The sequence below is a fragment of the Mycetomoellerius zeteki genome, unplaced genomic scaffold (genome assembly GCF_001594055.1).
Source record: "Mycetomoellerius zeteki isolate Tzet28-1 unplaced genomic scaffold, Tzet1.0 scaffold316, whole genome shotgun sequence".
Lineage (NCBI taxonomy): Eukaryota > Metazoa > Arthropoda > Insecta > Hymenoptera > Formicidae > Mycetomoellerius > Mycetomoellerius zeteki.
In genome coordinates this window covers 1,274,518-1,290,297 of record NW_017257301.1, presented here as the reverse complement: position 1 = coordinate 1,290,297, position 15,780 = coordinate 1,274,518, and the positions used below count along the sequence as shown (strand labels likewise).

The 15,780-nt window shown below is 35.4% G+C and overlaps 1 protein-coding gene across 4 annotated transcripts in view; it reads left to right on the top strand.

Annotated features, from left to right (window-relative positions):
• Positions 1-15,780, top strand: part of Ca-alpha1D (Ca[2+]-channel protein alpha[[1]] subunit D) — a 65,983-nt gene that overhangs the window by 2,012 nt on the left and 48,191 nt on the right. For all 4 annotated transcript variants that reach the window (XM_018451677.1, XM_018451676.1, XM_018451675.1 and 1 more), the window contains exon 2: positions 15,072-15,620. In XM_018451677.1, the coding sequence (XP_018307179.1) occupies positions 15,286-15,620 (335 nt within the window). In that variant the 5' untranslated portion in view covers positions 15,072-15,285. The remainder of the gene's footprint in view (positions 1-15,071; positions 15,621-15,780) is intronic.

Genomic DNA, 15,780 nt, shown 5'->3' with positions numbered 1-15,780 from the left:
TAAGATACATTTTTTTAACTAGATTTTGTCGAACATCGTGTTTGTTGATGCCGGCAAGACATTCACTTTCTTTCTACCGAGTGTTTAATTAATTTAAAATGAATAAAAGTTTCAATCTATCATAAAATAAAAAGACATTCAATGAAATGCACAACATCGATACCGTGATGTTTCCATTATTATGAATTCCCAATTTCTCGTATGAAACAAGTTCTGTGAAAATTAAAGAGTTTGAATTAAGAATCACAAGATCATTATATTTCGTGACGATGTTATATTAGATTATACAACTATTGAATGAAAGAAGCTAATATCAAGCTTAAGAATTTGGGTTCTAAACTTTCATTAAAAGAAAAGATATGACATAACATTTGGGTTAATATAATATTAACATTTTGATAAAAATTTTAATATTAACCTAATTCTTAATAATTATAATATACGAGGCTAATAATTCTTAATCAACTAATAAATTTAACGTATAGAAAACAATAAATACATATTATAATATAAATAAACATGATATTATATACATCATGCACAAAATGTATAAAAATAATTGTTTATAAGAAACAATCTACTACATAATATATGATATAAATATTTTGGTATGTCTAAATATTTTCCAAGCCCAAAGTTCGCGAACTATTTTAAGCGTTCAATGTTTCGCAGTTGTTTTTAAAATTGTTTTCAATTTTAAACGTTTCGCGTTAAAGCTTTAAATAAAGTATTTCTACACTATAGGCCTCGCGGTAAGCTTTGCAGGTTCAGCGCGAAGGCTGTATAATGAAGAAGATCAAGTATGATAAAACTGTTCACGTCGCGACAGCTTCAAAGGAAATGAATGGCAACGCCGTTTAAAAGGACTATTAAAAGGGATAAGGAGTTTTCTGCTATTTGAGAATGCTCGCGAACGCAGATCACTGAGTGACCTTGAGCTCGCGTGAATCTCCCTGCGGAATGTACTGGCTGGATTAATGAATTTCATTAAGTCGGTGGTTTGGCTCGAGATGTCTTAATAATGATGCGGTCACGAAATAAATTGGCGAATTTCATTACGCTATCTCCTAATGTGTGTGTGTGTGTGTGTGTGTGTATATGCCATGATTCCATCCTACGTATATAGACATATAGGGTCTGACGGAATCCTATGTTTTTCTATTCACAGCATCGTAGTAGTGATAGATGGCGGTGGACAGACATATCTTACGAGACAAAGGACGGACACGAGATCCTTCTCGAATTATATTTTGTACGCTCGTTATATCGATGAAGATGTTTGTATAAAGAGTTTCGGACGATTCATGTACAGGGTGACTTTAAATAAGTATGACAAATTTTAAGAAATGGTTCTTTGTCACAAATTGAATTAATATGTAGCTCGACAAAATTAATTTTTTACCAATCTCTCCATAGAACTTAGCGCATATAATCCGTACACAGATAATATTTAAACGTTTTTTAGTAACGATAAAGTAACACAAGTTTTATTTAAAACCAATGATTAAAATATTATTTATTTATTTTTATGTTCATATTAAAACATTGGCAATCAATGCATTAAATAAATACGAATTTATAATGTATTTATCCATTCTCAATTTTAGAAAAGATTAAAAAGTTATTTTGTTGTTTTTCTGTCGGTGGGAAATCAGAATTAATTTGCAACGTTCTGCCTCTCGCGGTCTTCTTGCGCTAATCTGGGGGAGAAGCGAGTTGTCTCTTCGGCCAATTCCTGACGAGCTAGCCGATGACGGTAGCGCTTATTTTGCGCTCTAATGACAGATGCATTTACTCGGCTTGCTATGCACCGCGACACGTGTCGCCAGGAGAGAGAGAGAGAGAGAGAGAGAGAGAGAGAGAGAGGTACGCGCGCTATCAATATGTAGTTTATTCGAACTACTATGTACGATGCCAGCAGCTTCTTTACATACTCGGCGAGCCTCGCGTGATACATTACCCGACACACAAACTACGTTTTGATTCATCGGCTAAACTCCGCTCTGTCAGTGTAGCTGCATCCGTTTTCCGATTAGCAATGCGGCAAAACGGGCACAAAGGACCGAGAAAACTCGGTCGACTTCCCTCTCAGTCTCTCTATCTCATGAAAATGAGTTCGCATAATCATCACACATTGTAAAAACAGTGGCGACTGTTAGCTGCGAATTTCTTGGCACGTAGACTTCGCAGTTTAATCGACTTTCCACACAGTTAAAACGCAGCGTAACGAATTCTAAGTGAATTTTAAGAATTCAAGAACTTATTTTATGTAAATTAGGGATGTTTTACAGATAAAAGCTTACAGAAAAATATTTTGGTTTTAACGAAAACAAAGGAATTATTTAAGGAGAGAATACCTTTCTAACAATAAGTAAACTAGTCATTAACATTGAGTTCATTAACATTAAGTTTCGCCTAGCTACTTGAATGTAAATTTTAGCAGGCTGTGTATACACATTTAGATTTACCTAATAACTGTGAGCCAAAATGTCATATCGATAGTCTAGTAACTAGGTACGCGCCTGTTTAGTTGCGATCGCTAGGCAAATTTAGCTTCGAGGTCAATCAACTGAGCCGTTTCGGGGATCGGGACTGGATCGCCGTGTCAACTATATCATTTCGTCAGTTTAATCGAGAACCACGGTCGCCGGAATTTTGCTTGTTTCACAAATGCTTACATTAAAAAAATTATAATGTTGTGGTGAAGAAAAATGATGCGCAATGTCGTACTTTGTGAATGTGTGTACTCTTTAAAACTTTTAGAGTGAATCTCACTCTGAAGAGTGAAATCTCATTCTTAAAAATTCAAAATTAAACCACTCTTTTTCAAGATTAGTTCAATTTTCACTCTTTAGAGCAGGCCTATCCAAAACGCAAAGCATCGACGCAAAAAAATTCATGTAGGTAAGATTTCGGGGATTGTAAAGTGTTGATACGCATTTAAGGGACGCTCTTATCAACACTTTATAGTTCTTAAAATCTTACTCACATTGATTTTTTTACGTCGATGGCTTTGCATTTTGGTTCCGGAGCTGCAATTGGACAAGCCTGCTTTAAAGATTTCACTCCAAAGAATTTAGAGCGTATTAGCGTAACTTCATTATTTAGCTGACTAATTGAGTAAGTAAATTATTAACATCATTTTTCGCTAGACAATATCCTCAGTATTGCATTCGCGAAGGTGAGATCTGTTAACCTCGGAATCGCGAACTGCATACGGCGCCAGCAGGGTGCACGTGTTATGCATGTAGATCGCAATCGTGAGTACGTTCTTGCATGCATAATATTGTTACAGCAGCGAAATCATTTCCGCGATTTTTATATCTCTTTCGGTATCAGACAGCACTCTTTTGTATGAAACGCGATCACGCGCCATGCGAGTAAATTCGCGACAAGTGGATGGGGAAACTCTGAAGCTTTCGAAATGTCGCAAAAGAAACCTCGCTGTTAAATTTAATAAGATAAAAATATATCGGCATATTTAAAGATGAGTAACGCAAAAATAATTTCATCTTTCGCCCGAGGGAGAGAGATATCGGTTCCTCGTTGCGCAAAAAAATACAGATTTGTCCGAAAATTCGTTGTACAAATGTGTTCGTGGCGTGGCGCGTGGCTGAGTTGGGAGGAGCTTTTTCGAGAATAATAGGAATTTATCGTTGCAGCTGACAGGAATCGCTAAAAAAGCATTCGTGGTGTGATGCGGTAAAAAGGCACGATATTTTCATACATAAGTCGGACACGCAACGATAGAATTTTCACGAGCCCCCGTTCCTGTTTCTTGACAAATTAATTGCCAACGTGTCGGCGCGGTGACGTGGAAATCATAAAAAGTTTCCATCTAATGAATATCATTAGAAATTAAATTGTGTGTTTAAACGATAAGCTAGATGAAAACTATCCATTTTAAATAAGAATTTATGAATTTAACGTTTCTAATTAATGTTTTATGAAGCGTTATTATTGTAATTCATGCAGTAGTTATTCGATATTTTTTGTTTTAATGAAAACAGTTTGAAAACATTTATCTTGTTCTTGTTTTTCATTAAGTACACATTAGAAATCATCATTAGAGTGACTTTAATTAAATTAGATTCGACTATAAGAAAATGGTGCGCGAGATTAATGATCGGGACTTGCTTCAATTCGCGCGGAGATCGTATTGGAAGAATATTTTCTTATCATGGTTGTATAATCTGATACTACGCGTTAAGCTCAATTTCAGCGTGATTTAAGAAAAACAAAGTTAATAGGAATTCTTTTTATAATAGCTCGGATAACTGCACGATTAAGTACCATTGCTATATCTTAACTTGGTGTTCGGCAAGTAAAGTCTCAGGGAAAAAATATGGATGTCTAGATGGATGCGATGTTTAACATAATCCCCGAGCACGGAAGGATGATCCGCCATATTACGCGGATAGAATTATGGGCTCTTTTAAATGTTACTGTACGACAAGCGACCGAGACTAGAGGAAACCGAGACGCGCGGCAATTAAATTCATAATACGGAGATTATAAATTTTCGTCCTTCTTAATTGATAGCCTTACCAAGCCATTTATCTTCGGATTATCATTGTCCTAAACTCAGAAACGGCAGTTACATTTAATGCATAAAATTTGTTATCGAATACGATATTGAAAAATTTTTTGACATGTAATGATCTAGGATTATCAATTTTAATACATATTTTAATAAAAGTTTATTTAATTTCTATTTCCTTTTTTATATTTTCTTGATTTTTAGACTTTCGATACATATAATTATCAGATATTGGACGCTAAATATAATAAAATACAATAATACACTCAAAAGAGTATTTATTCTTCAAAAGAGTAATTATTATGACAAAAAATTTAGACACTTAAAATTTAGAAATATTTGACTTTACAATACATAATAAAAATTGAAATTATTCAGAGAGAATTTATACCGAATCATTCGAGACATGCTTGCGTATCTCCCGCTATTTTTACTGCCATTTTCCGTTGGGAAATGAGTTCAATGCCAGCCAAATTTCGATGCAGACAATATTGAAATTTCGATTATAGATGTTACTTGTCTTTCACCTATAGCCGCCGCCGCCTCTACCGTCGCGACGAACTAATCGAATAGGAAATAGTATTTCCTTTTCTGTCAACACGATCTGCTATGTTGAGACCGCCGACATTTCACCTTGGAGATATCGATCGATTTTGGCGGAAGGAAGTTCTCGGCATTGAAAAAGCGGCTCTATTCCGGAGAATCGCCGGTTGGGGACGATGGAATTCGAAAGAAGAATATATAGTGACTAATTTTGCAGAAAGCTAGAAGCTGCAGCAATTCGAAATAAAAAATATTCTAGTAGAGCTGAAAGTGTTAAACTGCATTTTTTAAATAAATTATTTAACAAAATTATTTAACATAGAAAGCTAAAAGGTGATTTAAACTCTATAAGAAATTAAATTTAGCTAAACTATAAATCAATATATCCGTACGCAGCTATAATGTTAATATAATGCAATCATCTAACAATCAATCACTATTGAAGATGACAAACTGAACGTAGAAATTGAAATATTATTAAATTGTTCGATTCAATTTATAAAACTGCATAAAAAAAAAATGAAAAGAAAATTCATAGCGAAATACATAAAGCCTTCCAGGTGCCAATTACGAAAGAAACGATTATTTTTCCGGTGATAAAAAGCAAAAATTGTATTTTCTGAAAAAAAAAAAAAAGAGAAATTGATACACGAGATCCTTATGCAATCAGTAATGAGGTTTTTTCCTCTGACCTTTTCTCCCACACAATGACCTTTCCAAGTGCTACACAAGTTAGGGAATTATCTTATAAGTCGCTATGAATGAGAAAAGCCACGTTTTCACTGGATTTATGAAATTTCGTTTCTTAACACGGGAGGACCTACGCTTGCAAAGTAGGTCGACGCTTTAAAGGGTTGACAACCGTTGTCAGGGCCACGGTTGCTAAAACGCAAAGTCACATCCTCCGTTCTTCCAAATTTACTCTTACTGTTTACATTCTACGATTCATCTCTCTTCTTGTATCGTTTTCATACAAGTTAACGATCGCTCGGAATGTAATTTGAAACAATAATTCTACGAAATTTATAGGAAAATTTGAAATAAAAACAAAGCTAGATCGATAATTCTACATCCGGTTAGCATAATAGATAAAGGAATATGAATAATGAGAAGATGAGATAGAGCTGACATTCGGATCGACAATAGGAGAAAGCCGAGATATTCAGATAATGCGCGTCGTCTATGAACTTTCGAGAATTTCGTTCAGAAAATGGCAAAAAGAATCGATTGTCTTCGAAGGAGAAAAAAGAACATTGTGCACAGTACTTTGGCACCTAATCATTCTGACAAAAACAGCAACCATAAAAAGATAGAATTTTTTAGCGGCAAAAAGCAGGGAATTCGTGCTTCCAAAAAAATTAAAGTCATAGCAGCGTCTTTAACGAATCATCAATAAATGTTATAGCAAAATTCACAAATTGAAAAGCATAATAAATTTTTATGTATGACTTCAGTTAAGATATTAAAAAAATTTACTAAGTATCAAAAATATAGAAAGTGATCTATATAGAGTGATACACAGAATAGCCTATATAAAGTGACTTCAAACTTTTTATCTTTTCAACAAGTTGAAAAATACACGCGCTACAGACTTATTTTTACACAAATAAGAGAAATAAAACGGAAGATATCGTCATTAATTTACACTCTAAATTTCTTGCAGAGAAATCTCACTCCAAGAGAATGAAAATACAACCACCCTTGAAAAAAAAGGGGGAAATATTTTATTTCTTGAAAATAGTGACAATTTTCACTTTTTTTAGAGTGAATTTTTACTTCAAAGGAGTGAAATATCACTTTTTTTTTTAAGTGAGATTTCACTGCAAGAAATTTAGAGTGTACGGATTGATAAATGGACTTTCCTTTGACGGATCAGGCGATGTGACTTCGAAATAAGTGGCGAGCCGTGAACGGGGAGAATATTTGCGCGAAGGCAATTCGGTTCAACATGCGAATGTCGGTTGCCAAAGTGCAATTTGCAGAAACGTACACTACAAAGTGCGACGGCAAATGTAACACCGGCCTCTGTCGACCGGGGTGAAGGAGTACAAATGCAAGGAATGCACTTATCGGCGACTGGCTGATACGCTGCGAACTATGGCCTCAGCAATTCCGCTGCGGTTCCTTTAACCACGCGACTAAGTAAATTCGTACCTTTCGCTTGGATGAGCGCACAAATTTCCACTTGCTCCGCGAAAACCAAATCCCGGGATCGGTGTCGAGTATCCGAGCAAACGCGAATTATTTGCGCCTAAATGCGCGCTACATCTACGTCAAATCACGCTCGTATCATCGCACGCGACAAAGATTTTTTTCGAGCTTAGGGAGATAATCGATTGCTCGTTCACTGGGCGAACTATGTTATTTTGTTTCTTCTTTTTTTCCAAGAACAGCTAAAGCTGATATTTACGAAGGAAAAGAGAAAGAGGTATAACGTTTCTCTCTTTTTATTAATTTTTCTACAAGTAATTTCAAAATCAGTTAAATAAATTAAACAAATAGAAAATAACTCGATATAATTTACAAAACATACATGCATGTATGAAAATGAAAAATAAATAATAATTGACTTTCAAATCAATCTGTCACAACCTCGACGAAGAAGGATGATCGTAGAAAAATTAAAATCACCGCGTTTGAAAGGATTAATGCATATAATTTACTTGTTTACCAGAAATATTGTATCTTACTGAATCACGTAAATTAACAATCTTATTGCCGCCTTGTGATTTATTTAACATCATCCATAGTTTTCTATGTTTTGTCCATAATAGTTTCCCTTGCAAACTCAATCACTCATTTACATGTCATCACGTGCGTCTCTCTCAGGAAGGTGAACCGCCCGTTTCTCGGAGTATCGTAGGAGTATCGCTAAATTGTCCCAAATGATCTCGACTTCGTGACCCAGAGTTCGAACTATTTTTAGATACCTCCCACTCGGTTTTGTACGTGCACATAGGCGATCCCTCCTTTACAGCATCCTGTTATTTCACTCGTTCACGACAAACACTGTTGCTTTTTATAGATATTTTTCTCAGAAGCAACGTTAGATCTTTTTTTATTCATTATTTCAAATCCACAGCTTGTTTATTAAGATGGATTACATTTCACTGTCTATTTATTAAGAAATCTTTTTAAGTCTTTGGATAATTCGTTTATGAGATTTGGATTCTTGACTAAAAAAGAATAAAATTATTTGGAAAAATCTAATCTTGATATTTTTATGTAATTAATAATGTAAATAAGTAGAATATGATTAATTTTTTATTTATAATATTTCATTTAAAATCAGTTGCTAAATAATTTGAATCGTAAACAAATTGTTTATGAATAAACAATATTGCTTATGAATAACGTCAAATTATACCCCTAAAATTATGTGTTGCAAATAAAAAAAGAACATCTCATCTCAAGCAAATCACCGATGTTGAAGATTTAAAAAGATAATTTAGCGAGCTATCAATCGAAATAAATTTCTCGCGTTGCAAAGAGGAGCGCATCGTCAAGTGTTTAGCTATTTACGTATACGTATGCAAGGTATTAGCGTGACATATTATCGCTTTGGATAACTGTCATCGACAAACGGAGATCCTTGAATGAGTTTTCCGATAAAATGACAAGGCATGTGTACGTGTACGCATCTATATGCGATATGCATAATGCCATAATACGAACAATACATAACTGCACGATCTCTCTGCGGCTGCAAAGGAACGCTGTAAAGTTATTTATAATATATATTATTATTGCACACTTTTACTTTGCTTATCTAAATAAATTGTGCAAATGTCACGGTGCTCCACATCGCGCTTCGGTTGAAAGAAAAATAAAATTGACGGAAAATTGACTTTTTTTTTACCATCGTTTGCCTCTACGTATTCTCTACATAGTTCCTTATTACTATTACTATAAAACTTTCCATGATTTATGTGTTTATTATTAACAATTATTCGAAATTCAAAACCGGAATATTATATGTAATATTCTCCTGAAATCATTTTCATATTCTCAAAGCGTATAATTCTTTAAAAATAGAAAGAATTATTTTTGTATTCCTTCCAGATGATTAATTTCTACATTCTGTTCAAATAAAATATTGTAAATTCATCATTGTCATTGATGTTAATTAAAATCGATTCGAAATATAAAACTACGCGATCGGAATTAAATGTAAATTGAATTACTATAGATCATTGCATTTATTCCGCCTGTTGTTGATTGCGATTGCGACGTCAAAGAGAAAAAATTGTTATACGTAACAATTCGAGATAGAACGAGAGATTCGATGATCTTGACGAATGCCCGGACACGAAGTCTAGGTGTAAAAATATCCCCGGGAGTGCGCCGCTTCGACAGAACTTCTAAACGCGATGCACCGATACACACATACAATGAGAGAGTTATATATACTATATCGAGCGACACTCGACCGCGATTGACAGCGTCTCGTTTAAAGTGATTTCATCCAGAGCGTATTATACGTGGACGCAAAGACGATCGATCGGTTGCCGCCACTTCGGACGACAGTATCCGTGGAATTTTTTCACCGTTGGACGAAAACTGCATTTTCCTTTTAAATAACAAGCAGTACCTCTTGGATTTGTTTATCGTTGTTAAATCATTGCTTTGTACAAAACACCATGAAAATCATTATGATAGTCAGAAGATTCAGAGTATTTATAAACTAAATAGAAGTGCAAAATGCTAGTCATATTTTTATAATATAAATAAAATGAGATTAAATAAAAACAAAATTAAATAATTAAAATTGAAATGAAAAATATGTTCAATATGTAAAGCTTTCTTGCCTGTGATGACTAATTACGAGATTCAAATATTTAGATATTCTAAAATTCCTAATTTAAAAAATATTCTAAAATTTTTAATTAAATCATTATTAGTTACTGACAATCGCAGTCTACTATAATAATTATGTATATGTGAGCAGAATTGAAAATGTTACTTTGTAAAAGTAACTAGTTACACACACACACACACACACACACAGTTACAATTTTTTTCTCTTTCAGAAAGTAATTAGTTACTATTATAAGTTATGATTCTGAAAAAAATATATAATACGTTACAGTTACAATTACTTAAAAATACCAAGTCATTATTTTTCAATTACTCTTCTGTTAATTTTTTATAATTTTTTTTATGTTGCTATTTTAAATACAAGAATCTTATACGTTTTTAACGTTACTAGATTATTTTGTCCTAAATATATATTGGGCTATATTATTCATAATAAATTAACATATACAATTGGAATCAAAATTGGTAACATTAAGACTGCTCTTAGATTAAAGGATTCTTAGCTTAATGTTTAATATAGACATTTACACTGCAATGATTATCAGGGATAAAGATATATTCCAGTCATAAGAGAAATAATCACTGATTATTCACTAAGTACGCTTCATTTTGCTCAGCCCATATGTTGACGAATAAGTTCTAAATATATAATGATCTAACTATTAAATTAGTTATAAAAAAATATAACAAAGTTACAGGTATAGATAGAAAGAGAGGGATTTAGAGTTAAGTTACATTACTGGAAAAAAATAACTCCAATTGTAATTTCTAACTGTATAATAACAGCACGGAAAAAAAATAAATTGAGTGGTACAGCAAACCTATAACTTACTGCGCGAATTCAATATCTGTAACTTAAGAAGGTTTGATGGTTTAACAAATCGCTAACGTTATTCAGCTATCAACTTTGCTACTTTAACATAGAAAATTGACTGTCTGTATATTACGACTGTAGATTTGCTGAACTTTGCAGTAAAGTTTTCAGGTGTGTTCTTTTTTCGTGAGGTAATTTCGTAACCTGTATGTAAATTGCAAAAATACTTGTTTCCCTGCTTCTATCACAACTATAATCTTTAAACAGCTGTTTAAATTAACAGGTAATCTCTAAATCAGAGATAACTGAAACTGTTGGCGCAGCTGAGCTTAAATCCGATCACAGATTTTGAATATGCGGACTCTCGATCGCGTGTCGCGTGAGGCTATACAAATAGAGTGGCGTTGTACCGCGCATCGCGGCACGATGCGCCCATGGGAATTCATGTCGCAGCTCGACAGCTGCGACGATTTTCGGTGACTCGGAAACTATTCGTGAATTTTCGGTGAATCATTTATTCGCACGGCCCAAAGATTCTCGCATAATTCAGCCGAAGTTCGCTGCAGAAACTACTCGAAACCAGATGTGCATTGCATGTACGGAGCACGCACACATACAAACGCACACATACAAACGCACACATGCATACATATGTCGCATACTGAAGATGCGGACGATGGGATTAGCGGACAATGCGGAGTCGCGGCGGTGATGCGGATAAAAGGAGCTGTTATCAGGGAATAACGGGAAATCTCGGGATCAATCTTGGTTAAATGTTACGAGCGAGTTGGAAGAGTCGGATAATCGTGCTTTGAAGATTTGCTCCATGCACTTTGGATTATGCATTAGCTTTGATTGCATGTATATAAAGAATCTAAATTAATATTTAATGGAATATGTAGGACACATTAATCCTGGATTACTTTAATGCATTAAATTATTACGAAATTTGTTTTTATCTTTTTTAATTTATATATAATATATGTACATAAAAATATATAATTTTCAATTCATAAGTAATTGCGTGACGATGTAGATAACAAGGAAATGTATGCCTCGTTATTCGTTCGCCACAAAAAGTAATTTTTGTTTTTTAAATACATTAAAAAATTAAATCGACCTCGGGATTAATTTAATACTGATTTAATTATGTGCTTTCACGCGCTTAATTTACATATTTACATTTGGATTTATCTGACCAGCTTAATATTGAATAAAATATTAAATTGAAACTGGACAAATTATACATTAAAAAAGGAATTGAATTAGTTTCTCTCTCCTTGTCTTTCTCTCCTATATGACAAGCGAACGACTTTCAATCTAAACAATCAGCGACACACGTCGTGGACTTTGTAGAAAGGAATTACGCCAAATGCTAGAAATTGTATGACTCATCTCTAGTTACGTGCCTCACTCATTGCTATCTATAAATCTACGTAAAGGCATGCCTATTGCACTCTATTTCGTCATTCTGAATCACAGAGGTCCTTTTAATACGAATTGCGAATTTCAAGAATCATTACGTCGCGAATAATTAATAGATAATCTCCTCTATTTCTACCGGTTTAAATAATAATTTGTATAATGATACGTGCGTTCACTTTCCCTTTGAAGTTGAGTGGAATTATGTCGTGAGATGCGCTACTTGCTTCCAGAAACAATACCTCGAGGACAAAGTGGCTTGAACGAAACACCGTAACGAGATACGCCGCGGAATATTTCGTGCACGAGGTGGTACAATTTGTTACCGAGGAATTTCGAGCGGAATCGTATTGTAGCTCAAAGTAGAGACGATAAAGATGATTAGATCACAGACAAGTTCACGATGTGTCGCGACACGAGGCAAGAAACTCGTCCGTAGGTAGAGCTTTCTAGTATTTAGACATACTAAATATAGCACGGACTCGGCTATAAATCCCAGGCCGGTTTCTCTCACAGTCGTTGCGACGTTTCCTTCGGATGAACGTTGCTCGGCGACGAAGATTGTTTGGGCAGCAATGTATCCGCTGCAGCAATGTATGTGCGAGACGTAAAATATTAGATATCTTTGCGACACGTACTTTCAATGATTCATCATATCAGGGGAGCAAATGCAAAAATAAGAAGTTAGTTTAATATGATATGCTAATTATTATTAATATATCATATTATTGTATCGTATAATTATTATTAGTATATTATATTAAACTGACTTCTTTGGATATATTCATCCATCAATAAAAAATAGCAAAATAATATTGTTTTAATAAAATAAACGCTGATAAAATAAATAGGAGTATATAACGTGTGATTCAAACGACAATATATTAATATTTGTAAATGACACAAATATATAGACTACTTTAATAAAATATTTTAATAAAAAAAAATTAATGTACGCATATTTTTATATACGTAAATAAAATATATTTATGTTTATATATTTTTAACTGTAATATTTGTAAACTTCTTTTGATTATACGTCATTATTTTCGGTTTCTGCGCTAACGTTTATCCAGCAAAACCTTGCTTTGAGAATTGATCGTTTACAAGGATTTAAAGCAAATATTTTAACGTGGTCACGTCGATACTGAAAGAGATGGCCATCTATTCCAGAATTATCCTATCAGTTGAGACTTGGTTTCAAAGGGCCATCGTGCTCTTCGCGCGGCGCAGGTTAGCGTTGCGATCGATGGAGAGCCACGGATTTACAGAACGGATTAGTCGAATCGATCAAGCTGACTTTTAAACGCAGGTTTTGCGTTCCGCGACAAGAAAATTGTTCAAAAAGCCAATGCGTTTGTTAAATTGCGAAGAATTGTCCACCGTAAAATAGTAGTCCCATCGATGAGCGATTTATTGTACACGATAACGGGGATTACGGAAGGTCGGGAAAGCATCGACCGCTCATACCGTAACACGAACTATTGTAGTGTTATCTATTGATTTCTATCGCGAATAATTGTCGTGTTACCACGTGCGATTTGCGTCCAATTTATGTGAGGATTTACCGGTTCCGGTAGAGAAACTTGAAAAGGATGGAATAAATGTGCCTTTAGATAATGTCTCCCGCAATTTTTCACCGCAATCATGTTTGCCTAATGTGAATGATTTATCTCCCGTTGCATCTTCGTCGTACAATCAATATTATGAGTACTGTGAGAGTTAAGAATAGTTCAGGATTTAATTAATTAATTGTGATCCAAAAAGAATTTATAATCAATTTGTCGCTGAGATATAAAATATCTCTAATTAAAGAATAAGAGCGCGGATTGAAATAATCTTTCTATTGTTTGGGAAAATACGAAAACCTAATAAAAACGAAGATATAATCGCGTGAATTTCTCAGGTGAATTAATCTTATTATTCCATTAACGTAACAAATTTTCAGCCACTCCCAACGTTTTTCACAATTGAGAGAAATAAATGATTAGATTTTCTGCAGAGAATATCACGGCTGATAGGTAGCGTCAGGATCGGTAGGAAGGCTGCGCCCGAAATAATCGAGTTCTTTTCATTCGGCAGCACTGTTATCTTTTTATTGCATCCACGCCATGGTGCAATCGAAAGCCCGCGCCACTATGTATTATCCTTCCGGGATGGGGGGGAGAAAGCTGCACGACCCCCAACGCATTGTACATGTTGTTTCTGTTGGCGGATTTGCACCGTCAAAGGTATAATTGCGTCGTTTGAGACTGACGGATTTTTGAATTATTTGGAATATCTTGTTTTTTTCCGGATAAAACGCGTGAAAACATCAACTTTCCGTGTTTGATGAGTCTCCTGTTTTTCTCCCCCTTTTCTATATAATATCTAATCTATTTTTTGCATCGTTACTATAAATAATTAAAGCGAAATCTTCGCCGAATAAAGTCAATTTAATTTATTATTTGTGATATAATTTATATTTGTAACGTATATTTAAAAAGATATAATGTAATTGTATTTAAAAGGTATAATGCACAAAAGATAATAAATAATAATAAAAGGTAATAAATAATTATCAGCCGATTTGTAAAGTAATACAAAATAATAAAGTGGCTCGCGCAATTAATTCATCCTCCTCCACTTAACATTCAAACGCTAAAATTATTTTCATTGTAATGTGAATTCAAAATTAAATGTTACATCTTCGAGAGTATTGGTATTTATGTGTTTCGAGAACGTTTTCGTTAGAGTGCACATTGATTCGTGTTTATGAATGCATCGCGGAATTAGCTCATGAATAATTACAATTTATAGGATACTCGTCGCGATGCACTCGCGGTCGACCGTTACGGTCGAAAGAGCTCTCTCTCTCTCTCTCTCTCTCTCTTTCTCTCCCTTTTTCCTCTCTCTATATCATCCCCTCTCATGAACCCCGACCTTTTGTCGCAGGTCACGGAAGGAGCTTCATAGCAGCCCAGTGCCGTAGCATGCCGGCGAGCTGCAGCGCGTGGTGGTGCGTCTCTGAGACACCGCGTCGATCGGCGTCGATCGCCGCCATCTGCGTGGCTAGGCACCAATCCCTGGAGCGTCGTCGTAGGAGAAAAAGAAGAACGTGTGATCGTCGTCGTAGCACAGGAAGCACGGAGCTCGACACCAGCGACCGATGAGCGCGGGGGGGGATGGGGGCTCGGTCTTGGGCCCACCTGCTCGGCTGCCGGGGGCCCAGCCGATTGCCGCGACCCCCTACATCGCAATCCCCCCCAACGCCGGCCAGCAACTTAACGTCGGTGGTGCGATGGATGCGACGCAATTGGCGAACATGCAGCCGCCGCCATCGCAGACGGGCCCCGGGGCCGCCAGCGCTGTCTCCAAATCGGCCCAGAAGAAGCCCGTCAGACGGGGGGCTAAACCGCCACCTGATAGACCCGTTCGGGCGCTCTTCTGTCTGACCCTCACGAATCCTGTTAGGAAGCTGTGCATCAAGGTCGTCGAGTGGAAGTATCCTTTTGCTCTCGCATACTTCTTCCGCAATTAATGATACATAATTACCGGCTTCTGATGACGGAGAATTAGATATCAAAGTTCAGAGATCACGTCTGATATCAACGATGTTTGCGAACCTGACATTAAGGTAAACGTATCAGTGTCCGGACATGTA